The sequence below is a fragment of the Abramis brama genome (genome assembly GCF_963993115.1).
Source record: "Abramis brama genome assembly, chromosome: 5".
Taxonomy (NCBI): Eukaryota; Metazoa; Chordata; class Actinopteri; order Cypriniformes; family Leuciscidae; genus Abramis; species Abramis brama.
In genome coordinates this window covers 5048764-5061575 of record NC_139967.1, presented here as the reverse complement: position 1 = coordinate 5061575, position 12812 = coordinate 5048764, and the positions used below count along the sequence as shown (strand labels likewise).

The following is a 12812-nucleotide window of genomic DNA, read 5'->3' as shown; positions in this document are numbered from 1 at the left end:
ACTTTATTTGCGGGTTTGTTTATCATGCTACAGTATACAGCATACATACGTGTGATTTGGTAGCACTTCTTAACATTTGTCATTAACAAATATCGGGCAGATCCGTACTGATGTGTGAGGGTCATTCCTGGGATTCGGTAATATTTCAGTCCCCCAGACGTTTTAAAGTGGTGGTTCACCAAAATGAAATGTTAAAAACTTTTCACAACACTTTGGCGTGTCCATTATAATGAATAAACATAATTATTGCATTTAAATAATTTTATCATAAAATAATGCATTTTGTCATGTCATGTCACAAGGCACTTCACTGACTTTGTTAATATTTAACAAAATGTGCACAGTGTCTATAATCTTTGGCAATATTGTAAGTATTTATTTGTGTATTCATATATTCATATTTTTGAGACATATTATAGTCAGGGAGGGTAGTGTCAAGCTTAACAACTCAACCCCATCACATACAATTAAGATGGAAAATGGTTATTTTTCAAATGTTTAATCCATAAGTATATACATATTTCATTGCTGCCAGATATGGTCTACTTACCTCCACTACAGGAGGAGCAGTGTCCATTCTGAGCAAAAAACCTCAACCCCTGTCGCATATCTGTACATTTCTCATTGTTTCAGGGTTGTACTGTAAACTTGTGACAGACAGGGTTGAGTTTTTCCACTTCATTTATGAATAATTTGAATTTTTATGGTTTCAGTAAAGATTTACTTACCAAAATCATGTGAATGAATCATGAAAATTTGATGTAATCAATATTTGAATCTCAGGAATGACCCATATTCCAACATGAATAAATAGGGCAAAAATATATGAATCAGAGTAAAATGGCATTTCTAATTACTCGAATTACAATTTACAGCTAATCATCTGTTAAGTTTTATATCATGCAATATTTTTAAACTATTATAAAGTGCTACTGCTATATGTTCTAAGACATATGTTTTGCTAATGTACACATTAAGTGATGACATTTTTAAAAATGCTTTAAGCACATGTTTTCTTGGTTATGTGAAAGTCCAAAACCAAAGTCCATCTATAATAATTTCAGAAGAATGTTCCATTAACGATGTATATGTAAAGTTTCTGTGCTAACATTTTGATAATGTTATTAAAGAGAGACCACGTAACATTGAATGCATGCTCTACTGACGTTATTGGAAGACAGTTTGTCCATAACTGAGAGAACCTTAATGCCAGAAAGTTAGCCAAAGTTCTGAGAACGTTCCCTGTTCGCATGGCAAGACTTTAAAGTGATTACATTTAGTGGTTGCAGCATTAATTCATTGCTCTTCTCCTCCTGGTTTGTGCCTCTATGGATGACTGACTGTTTGAGTGAATATATCTACACTTGCTCTGCCCAAGGCTAACCTGTTTAGCCTGTACACCGAAGAGAGCCGAGCGGATCAAACAATCTCACTTCCACAATGATCTGCTTTTATTTTTGTGCAGTATCTTCCATTATGTTATGAAACATCAGTTCTCATTAGGATTAAAATGATTGGGAGAAAGAAATTGCAGGGAGAGGCGTTCGAGACTCCACCTGAGCGGGCTTAAGGTATAACAATGACGGCGTCGGATGTCTGCTTTCATCTGTTAATTAACACTTATTGATACAAGAAGTTTCTCTTCACTTTTTTGACATAATGGCCCGGTTTCACAGACAGGGCTCAGATTAAGCCAGGATTAGGCCTTAGTTCAATTAGAGCATTTAAGTAGCTTTAATAAATGTGCCTTTTTACATTACTGGTGCACATCTTGAGACAAAACAATGGCACTGACATATTTTAAGATATGCTTTCAGTTAAAACAGCTCAAATATGCATTTTAGTCCGGGACTGGACTTAAACCTGTGTAACCGGGGGTTTATGTTTTATATAATAACTCACAGAAAGAGAAAAGGAAGGAAAGAAGACTGAAAGAAAGATACACATCTTATGAGAGTGTCCTTTATTTCATATGTGTACATAAATATCGCATATCAAATAAACATTGCTTTATTATCAAAATATACACAAATACTAAGGAAATTATATTTGTTAATAAATAGGTAAAAACAATAAGTTACAATAGGGTTTATTATGTTATTCTAGTTGCGTACCAAATGACGCACTATACACTATGCACTTATACACTATGTACTTATGCACTATGTACTCAGCCAAGTAGTGTATGGATTTTATATGGTTATTTTATCATTCAACATCTGAGTCTTATTAAAGCTTCGACAGTTGAGTGTCCAACATTCCACACATCGTTTTTTTGGGGTTAATTAAGTGCTTCATCCAGGTATTTAAAGTCCACTTGTTCATTTTTTGTCTTTTTTTTAGTGCATACACGCTACTCGCACTGTTTATACTATAAAACGGCAACAAGTACAAGTGTGCGAATTGAGACGCACCTTATGTGCAATATATCTGTAGTGCAATCCACACCAGTGACATCAGTGTGACTTCTACCTGAAACAAAAACAATTTTCACAGATCAAAATAAATATTCTGACTGTACCTAGAAATGCCTTAGGGCATTTGTACTTAGAAAAAATCTGACTGTACTTAGAAATGCCCAACCAGGGACAGGAGTTGAAAATTAGCATTAGCTATAACTCTATGCTGTGCATCAGTTACAGGCTTTGTATTGTAACTATGTTTGACTGTATGGTCCCTGTTAAATAAATAAAGTGAAAGTGAAATTGGGGTTTGTAGATGTTTAAATGGTAGCCTACTACACTTGGATAGTTCACCCAAAAATTCTGTCTTAATTTGCTCGCCCTCAAGTTGTTCCAAACCTGTACGAGTTTCTTTCTTCTGCTGGATGCAAAAGAAGATATTTTGAAGTATGTTGGTAATCAAACAGTTGACGGTAGCCATTGACTTCCACTTTGTTTCCTACTATGGAAGTCAATGGGGTCCATCAACTGTTTGATTACCAACATACTTCAAAATATCTTTCTTTGTGTTCAACAGAAGAAAGAAACTCATACAGGTTTGAAACAAATTGAGGGCGAGCAAATGAAATGAAAACCGAATTTTCATTTTTGGGTGAACTATCCCTTTTACGAAGGGACTGCAGCCATAACTAGAGACCTGAATATAATATAGAAACCATAACATTGTGTCTTGAGTCTATTTTACATTTAAAAACTTACTTTCTCTTCACACCATAATGTTCTTCTTCTCTAGTTTCTCTCTCTCGTTAGTGGAGCTCAGGAAAGCCGCCTGAAAGCGATGATGTGTTCTATAGCTGGAATATAACAACAAATCAACACTAAATACATTTAGTACACAGTTCTCCAGAATACACAAATCTACTTCTTAGCTCTTATTTAATAATAATGTAATTGCTTCCCAATGTACTTGATGATAGTTGAATGTAGGAATATTTGAATGTTGTTATTTCTTCTTGTATGGTGAATTTACATTTAAAAAAAAACCTAAAATCTGACTGGTCAATCACAGAATCGTTCAGGAACGTATCCCGCACAGGGGTCAGCCCTATGTTCCCACAGCCCTATGTTCCCATGGCCCTATGTTCCCACATTTCTAAGAAAATTTGAAAATTAGGCCCTATGTTCCCACAGCCCTATGTTCCCACAGTCCTATGCTCTCTCATTTAACCATGTTAATTTAGCACCTTATTTACAAAATATCAATCTCGTATGCGCGTTCACGCAACAAAGTCTGCTGATGATTGACAGCTACGCAACTTCCAATTTGACACTTCAAAAAGTTCACAAAGAGATCGAAAAACTAATCCGTATGAATTGAGTGGTTAAGTCCAAATTTTCTGAAGAGACTTGATCGCTTTATATGATGAACAGATTGAATTTAGGCTTTTTATCACATATACACACATATATATCTCTTTATGAACTTTTTGAAGTGTCATAGTGCTAGTTGCGTAGCTGTCAATGGAGGTAAATACAGCTCTCAGATTTCATCAAAAAGATCGTCATTTGTGTTCTGAAGATGAACGAAAGTCTTATGGGTTTGGAACGACATGAGGGTGAGTAATTAATGACAGAATTTTCACTTTTGGGTGAACTATCCCTTTAATGAGCGCTCTCTTGTTTTATATATAATACACCCTGGCGCCATCTAGCGTCTCAATTGTAATGTAGTGAAAATGACCTCAGAGGACTTCATTACTGTAATATTGTCATGTTGGGGTCCTGATCTTAATAGGAACGACTGGGTCACTGCATTCCTTACATATAAAAACCTTTTGATGCACAGGCTTTCGCGTAAATGCTTGAAATTAATTGAATAGACAAATATAAATAGTGCTTGCTTAGCCTATGAATTTCTTCACAAAAATAAAGTATTTTTTAAAAATGGATTAGATGGACTGGACAGTGGAGAAAGAAAAGCATCATAAAATGTCCAGAATACATGTGAATTCCTTCAAAAGCCTCCCAAGATACACCACGCAAAGTTGGTTTATGAGTATCCAATATGAGCACATCTGGACTCTAGACAAAGTAGAAGCTCAAACTATAAGAGAGATTTGTTTCCCACGTTTTGGTCGTACTTCCATTTGTGTTATCTCATAGTTTTGATGGCTTAGTATGATTTACAATAATAATGATATAGAATGGGTAGGTGTGTCCAAACTGCTGGTGTATAAATCTGTCACAATAGGTGCCTATTATATCCCAGGCGTGTTTTGTGAGTGAAAATGAATGAGTGTGTGTGTGTGTGTGTGGGTGTATTGAATATTTAGCAAGCGTATTCTCTATGTAGTGCATACTTACTGCACGCAGACCATAACCAGGATAGCTAGACAGCTGATGATTGACAGGACGACAGCCATGATGACGAGCGCGGTGTGTGTCGTTTCAGTGCTGCTCTCGTCCCGGGACGTCTCAAGGAGCTGGATCCCACAGCGTTCTCCATCATAACCTCTCTTACATCTGAAACAATCATACATTCAATGCTTTACACAAACTGAATCCAACATTTGCCTGATATTCATTATGTGAACCCTCTGAGTGCACGTGTGTGAGATGTTGCGTGTCACTCACACACAGACGGGCTCTCTCAGGCCGTGCAGGTACGTGCAGTGGCCGTGGATACAGTAGTCCACGTGAGAGGTCAGGCAGGGGTCAGCGGTGGTGCTGTGGCTCCTCTGACTGGATGTGTGATTCGGCTGAACAGGAGTGATATTTTTATTCTTTTTTCGTCCTTTGTTCTTTTTGCGCCCGGACCGCTTTTGATTCTGCTCGTCTCTACTGACTTCGGCTACTGAAAGACATAAGATGCATGAGAGACTTTGATGTGTGTGAGAATATTTGCTTTCTATACTTTCATTTATTTATTTTATTTAACTAGTGCAGTTAGTTATTAGTTATTGAATTCATTTAAGCAAGTGCAGCACAATTCTTCAATGTTCTGTCACAACATTTTATTGTATTGCGTGCAATTAATTTAAGTTTGTATTATAGAAGTCTACTTTACTCATTTGCATTGGAAATAAATGAATTTATTAAAAAAAATTGCCATTAATGCAGTATTGCTGAAATTGATAAAGGGACTGGTACTGAGTGTGCAATCTATATTTTCCTTTTTTTTTATTTTAGAGTAAAATATGAACTGATTATACTTTTAGTGAGATTCACCCAGTAATTGTTATTATAATAAAACTGTGTATGTGTACCTTTGTGGTTCATAGATGATGCATTTAATGTCCTTATTAAAATCCCAAAAGTTCGGGTAGTAATTATAATTAGCTTAATCTAAGATTAATTGACGTCTGTGGGAGATTTTCACAAGTACATTTAGGTACAGTATGTAACTTTTGGCCCTCTAGCAGTTGAAAACATGGATTGATTTTGCGGAAGAACATTGATTTGGTTGTGTTTCGGCTCTGCGTGACTGTGTGGATGAATATGGTTAACCGACTGCTCATAAAACATTCACAGGCTTAAGAGATATAACCAGTTTATATGAAAACAATCTCAAGCTGACTAGCTGAAGATGTTACTGTATCTTTACCCTTTAATAGACAAGCTACTTCCTTGAAAATAAATTCCAGCACAGCTACAAGAACCATAATTAAAAGAGCCTTCACAATAGATAATGCTTCACAATGAACTGTGTTAGAGAGCTATATGGCCATTTATCTGTTCAATAAAACACCTTACTCACCTGTTGAGTAATAAAAACGCCATCTTCGCGACTCTTTTACAATATTTCAAATCCCTCAGTTCTCGGCATCTCCGAAAAGCCAAGTCAAAGTTGATTCTTGTTTTATTATGAGCTCTGTCACGTTCTCTCTTTGTCAGCAAACAAATTACTGTTCTGTGTTTTTTATAAACGGGTAATTCCCCAGAGGTTTGAGATTTAGCGGTAGCACTCCGTGGGCCCTATCTTGCACCCAGCACAATTGACTTGTACACCGACGCATGTATCATTCCTATTTTGCACCCGACGCACAGCGGACTTTTCCCTCCACAGACGCACGCCGGTAAATTAGGGAATGAACTTGCGCTCCCGGGGGCGGTTCAGCGAAAAGAGGAGGCGTGTTCCGGCGCAAACGTTCCCTGGTGCTATTTTGCAGGTTAGAAAACAATTCCACCACTGACCAGGAAAAACCTAGTCTAATGTCAGTGGCGCGTTGCGCATGTTATTCAAATGCTATTTTAAGGGCACATGCTTGGCCATAATCAACTTAGCGTGTGCACAACGCGCATACACTTTGCTTCTCTCATCTACACAGAAGCAGCAGTTTTCATTTTTGCAAATCATAGGCTACATTATTACAAGGAAAAATATTCCACACGGGGAAATCATTGTGGTGTCCATGAAGATGTGAAAAAATAGGCATAAATCTAGCTTACACATTTACCCAAATTATTATACGCCTGTTTAACCGAAGCTAATTTGGGTGTGTTTCTCCATCCCCAATGTCACTTCTGCCATGGAACAAGCGCGCCTGCTCTTAAAGGGAATGTGATTTGACACTCTGATTGGTTTATTTCACATTATGCCCAAACCACACCTATGAGTAATGAAGCTACTTCAGACCAACCTATTTTAGATCCGCCAACAAAGTTACTTGCGTTTCGCGCTTGATACTTGCGTTTCAGATCGTTAAAATAGGGCCCCATGTGTCAAAGTAGCCTGAGCAACTTTTCTCTATTTATGGGTATGAGGAGACACACACGGGCGAGTGACGTACTGTAGGCCTATGTATTTTTCCACTAAAACTTGAAAATATAAAACACTTATAATAGGCTTACCATAGTGAATCATGGTAAGTCAGCGTACATTTTTTTAACAAAAAAAGTTACCTAGTGTACCTTTAAACAAAGATGGATCATTGAACATTCCTGATGGATCCTGATCATCATCAGATTCCAAATCTTCACCCACGGCACTCTGAAGCCCCTCCCCTGATGATGACATCACGGTCACATGATCCAGCGCAGATGTGTGAGTGGCTGCTGTTCTTATAGTGAAAACTGCACTGCAAGCTGCACACAAAATGAATCACAGTCTGTTATATAACATTAGAAGTGTAGTAACTTCTTTTTTTGTGTGTGTGTGTGAGGAATGCTGTTTCGGCCCAGTTTGCAAATAATAACAGGATCAAACACTTAATTATATTACAATGACACATTAACCTCAATTAGGGTTTTTAAATTGAGGTTAATCTCCTAATGTTGCGGTTAATGTTGAGTCATACTGTAAACACCCCATGAATATTGTACTGAGCAAACTAGCTGTGTATGTGTGTGTGAGAGAGAAAATGAGAGTGAAAGACATAAGCGAGTGGAAATGTTGAGGTTGTATGAGGTAACACTGCACCTGTTGCAACTACAATACACAATTAGAGTCCTTTATGTCTCCTTTTCTTGTTTGGGCACCTTTTACCTGGTTCTTTTTACAAAATACATAGTTTAGGAACTAAATATATCATTCCATTCATGCTAAAATGTACAGTATAATAACAAGTATGACATGGGAAAAACTGGTGGTCTTGTTGGTGTGAGTTCTTCTACATATTGAGCAGGATGCACATTATATGTAGGTTTGAATATGTGTCTGTGTCATGTTAATTTCCACACTGAAAAAAAAAGGTGTAAACTATTTTCACTCGGAAATTGCTAGTACATATCACAATCAATCACAAAGAAACAGCAAGTAACACAGTGAATTAAATGTGAAGTTTTGAAGTAGAAAGACTGAAATAGTATTTTCTTGTAAAATGGCTACTCCAATAATCTGTTTTAGTTAAAGATTCAAAAAATGTTTTTTTTTACAGTGTCAGTCAGTTAAAAAAGGGCAAAAATGCACCCTAACCCTAACCCTAACCCTAACCCTCAACATCGAAAGGTTGCTATACTGATCTCTGCAAGGAGCAAGCAATGATCCATTACTACTGGAGTCTTCATTTAATGTCAGATTATTCTAGATAAAAAAATTACGACAACATAAAACTAAGCCATTACTAAGCTGTTCGCAACCCCTTCTGTAATGTTTTATTAATTCAAGATACTCAGCCAGAAAAAATGTAGGCTGGAACTCGGATTTATCCATCAGGAACTAATTGGGATCAAGACAAATGGGCGTTATAATGCAGAATGGAGTCAGACCTGATGTGAACATGGAGGACTACTCCCATCCTGAAACACAGCCAGCGTCTGTTGGCTGAAACTAAAGCCATGGTAACGCTGTTGGATAGGTGGGGTAGTTTTGATGAAAAGATTAAGACAGGCATGTTTTTGTTTGGAATAACGTGCAAAAAGATGAGGAACAAGAAGGATCCATTAGATGTCCTCTTAGTAATCTAAGGTGCCATTGTCTGAAAATTGCAGGAGCAAATTCCACCTGCCCTGGGTGTGTGGCAATAATTGGTAATAAATTGATCTAGTCTATCGAACAGTAATTGTATTTTTTGCATGCTATTTTATACTGCACATATTCTGTTCTCCATCACATTAACTATTAGCATATTCCTTTAATATGCAACTATGTTAAAGGTAGTGTAAGCAATTTCGGAGAAGCTAGCAATAGCAAGCTAGCTTTGAGAGCATAAGATACCACCCTCCCTTCAGAGCGTCTCCAAAGCACATGAACACGTCTTTAAAACACATGAACGCACACAGCAGAGTCTGCAAAGCATCATGAGAGACGGTGTTAAGTTAACTCGTCTTAAACAAAAGCACATAACATTATAATACTAATGAACGTAAACATCTTACAGAGCTCTTAATTGTAGCATTTAACTGCTGCAGATTTATTTCGGTATTGATAGTGTTGACATAGAAACGCATAAATCCGAGTCTGAGGACGTGATCGTCACGGGTTGCCATCTCACAATTACGGTTATGACATGACATGAACACAGCATGAGCTTATTGTTTGGGTTCAGGAGGTGTCTGTCTGTCTGTCTACGAGTGTTTCTCAAGTGGAAGGCTGCATATCTCGGCTGCCACGTCATCAAATGTCGCTGAAGGCCATCTCAATTTGAAGGATCCTTGAAAGCCAGCCTTCGTTTCGCGTCCTTCATTCGGCCTGTTTTGAAGGATGCATCGGATGCATCCTTCGCTGCCTTAAATCACCCACAATCCTTTGCACACATTCCATTTCACGAAAATAAACTGATGGAAAAGGAGCTTATATGAGTTTATAATGAAATATAAGACTAAATTAATGTTTTCAGACATTAAAGCATTGATGTTATCTTTTGTTTTGCTGTAAATTAATCACTAACGCTAAACTGACAATAATGTAAGCCACTGGGAGACCGCAATCGGTTGTTATTCACTGTACAATAAAGATTTGTAATACAAAGTATTTTTCCAAAATGAAGGGGGCGGGAACATGTGTGAAGTAGCCATGCACTTGCACATGTACATTACCGTCATCATGCTCTCATTCTAGCGTTTATTTGCTGAGGCGGACTCTAGCCTACAAGCCTCAGAATGACTGGACTAGGAAGGACGCAGCGTCACTAGGATTCAGCTTTCCGTTTGAGAAACACCCTACAACTCTGCATAGTCTCATGGAGCGCACTGATGACGTGCGATGTCTGCATGAGCAGGTGTTCAGGGGAACATTCAGACCAAATGCAATGATTGGACAAACATTTTTTGGTCATGAGACTTCCACAGAAGACAAATGTAAAAAAAAATATTTTTAGACCACTTCTATTATTGATCGCTATCAGGATGTGAAGAGAGTCTCAACCAGTATAACAAAAAGTGTTTAAAAATAAACTGTTTTACAATTTAAACTTTGTCATCAAATATTTAACTTTCTTTCTAATGAACACTTTGATATTTGGTAATTCAATGACATTCAGACCTTTTAAAGTGGCGTATGTGCCCTTTTATCACAGGCCTGATCTGCAGTCAAACAAGTCTGCACCGAGAATGTGAGTAAATCTGTACACTCCTACAGACTGGAATCCTACGTTTAATTGTCAAAGAAATTCCTCACCTAGAAACACACACACACACCTATTATTGTGTTGACCTTTTAAACGTTATTTCAGAAAGCTAAATATATATATTTAACACAGCAGTGTGACGCCCTAAATACTCTGTCCTTTGCAATGAACAATAAGCGCTTTGTGACGTTGAACATGACAACAGACAGCCGAGATGTAAAATGTGTGGCATCTTGGCATACACCTATATGGGAAAAGCCAGAGCTCACAGCTATTCAGAGGCATGTTACTACAAGCCGAATCAATTTCTCAAAGCCCAGCCTGTCTGGAGACATAAACACACTATCTATACTTCACTCAGCTAGAGAGTTCATGCTAGGATTGGAGGAAGTTTACCATCCTAGAGTCAAATCAAAGTGAAATTCAAATACAGTAAGTAAGTAAATAAATAAATGCCAAAAAATTACACTGAGCACGTTGTAGTTTCACACACTTTCTCATGATTTTGCAATCAAAAGCAATATTTTTTAAGCAATCCAAATATTTTACCACAAAGCATAATTAAGACATTCACACACACAAACAAAACATAACATTTTATGATTTGATGCATTTTTAAGGACTGGAGTTTTCAGGACTGGAAAGCACAATTCAATTTTTTGTTGTTGTTGTTATAATTTTTCCATTCCCGAGTCAACACTTAGGCTGACGGGTCAAGAATAGGATGGAGAAAACCAAACTCACCGACACAGAGCAGCAGAGAGGAGAGGCGCTGTAGGTTCATGGCAGCTGACAGCTGAGTTCCGTGTTGAGTTTCTGTTTGGCATGTACTTATCGTTCAGGAGGAGCTTTTATAGGGAGGTTTCCCTGCACACAATTCAGAGATAATGTGTGTGTTTGTGTTGGTGCGTGTTTGTAGGCGCCTTTTGTAAGGTAAATGATTGACGAGAGTCCATCTGTAGAATTCATCCAATGGTCATTCATACACGAGTCATTATTTTCCATTCATTTTCCATTTCACGTCACTGATTCTGAATGCTTATGATAGCCTACTGCACCTCCACTGTATTATGCTGTTGAGGTTCGAATGGGATATAAAAATACTTCTAAATAAGTAAACATGCGAATGATTCATGTTTATTTTTTTATTTTTATGCTCAAATGTGATAATGACTTTACATGCACTTTTGGGACACAGAGTCACTGGAATTGAATTTGGCCATGGAATATTTGGGATGGAATATGAGATGCATCACGTCTGGAATAAAAAGAATGAAAAGAATGAGACATTTGGGGAAAAATGCAATGAACAGATAGAGAGAGACGCCAAAATACCACCAGTACACATACTTGTTCAGTGGAAGTAAGTTGCCTGTGTGTGAACACGGCTTCATGGGTCATTAATTATGATTACTGTCCCTGTAATTTGAGGCCCAAAAAATTACGGAGGTCCAGTAGCTGTAGGAACGACCCGTTTCTTTGAGATTGCCATTATTAAACGTGTTTGTGCATCTTAAATTCGGTTTCAGCCGCCTGCCGCGCAACATGTCCCTCACATCTGCATGGTAATGAGTTTCTGAAGAGCTCAAAAGGAAGAGAAATACAGCTAATGACCCTGAACCGTTAACACATGCAGAACAAACTTAGCACTAAAGACCTCATTAAATGCTAACCAGAATTTAAATAAGAAGTAAAAGATGTTTTGAGGCACTATTGGATTCATAAAGCGGATGTTTCCCTCCACTAAAAGCAATGCATTTACTACTGCACTGTGCTAGTAGCTATACACTGCCCGGCCCTAAAAAACAAAAGTCGCTGTTTGGATTTAAGCAAATGCATAAGAGTCTATGATTGGATTAATATTTCTATCATGTTTGGCAACAGTTCTTCAAACCCTAATTGATGGAGTGTGTAGCTTTAATTTCTTAAACAAGCATAGGAAGACACATCATGGCCATATTCCAGGATGACAATGTAAAGATTCATCCGGCTCAAATTGTGAAAGAATGGTTGTGAGGGAGCATGAAGAATAATTTTCACACATGAATCGGCTCCTCTGAGTCCAGAGCTTAAATTCATTGAGAGTCTTTGGGATGTGCTGGAGGAGACTTTACAGAGCGCTGGACTCTTGCATTGACAATACAAGATCTTGAGCAAAAACTGATGCACCTCTTGATGGAAATAAATGTTGTGATGTTATTTTCATCAATTGAGGTGCATCAATTTTTTAAATGAAATTTGGCTCAAAATATAAAACAGACAGGTCTGCTATGGGTAATGGATGTAATGCTATCATTTTTAAAACAGAAATGAGTAACAGCAGGAGACATAATACACATACTATTTTGAGGCAGCTCCTTAAAGCTTGCCTGCAATGCAAACCAACTTGTTGGTGCAGCCCACT

General features: G+C 37.6%; 1 protein-coding gene across 2 annotated transcripts; it reads right to left on the bottom strand.

The window, feature by feature from the left end:
* Nucleotides 1-1930: 1930 nt before the first annotated feature.
* Nucleotides 1931-11227, bottom strand: areg (amphiregulin). Of its 2 annotated transcripts, none has more exons than XM_084115930.1 (6): nucleotides 11153-11227; nucleotides 7314-7487; nucleotides 5037-5256; nucleotides 4767-4925; nucleotides 3162-3256; nucleotides 1931-2472 (listed from the first exon to the last, which is right to left on the bottom strand). In XM_084115930.1, exons 1-5 carry the CDS (start codon nucleotides 11190-11192, stop codon nucleotides 3169-3171), a joined length of 681 nt encoding a protein of 226 aa, XP_083972056.1. In that variant the 5' UTR covers nucleotides 11193-11227; the 3' UTR covers nucleotides 1931-2472; nucleotides 3162-3168. The 2 variants fall into 2 exon arrangements, with proteins under 2 accessions (XP_083972056.1, XP_083972055.1); XM_084115929.1 differs by having other exon boundaries at nucleotides 1951-2472; nucleotides 7305-7487.
* Nucleotides 11228-12812: the final 1585 nt, after the last annotated feature.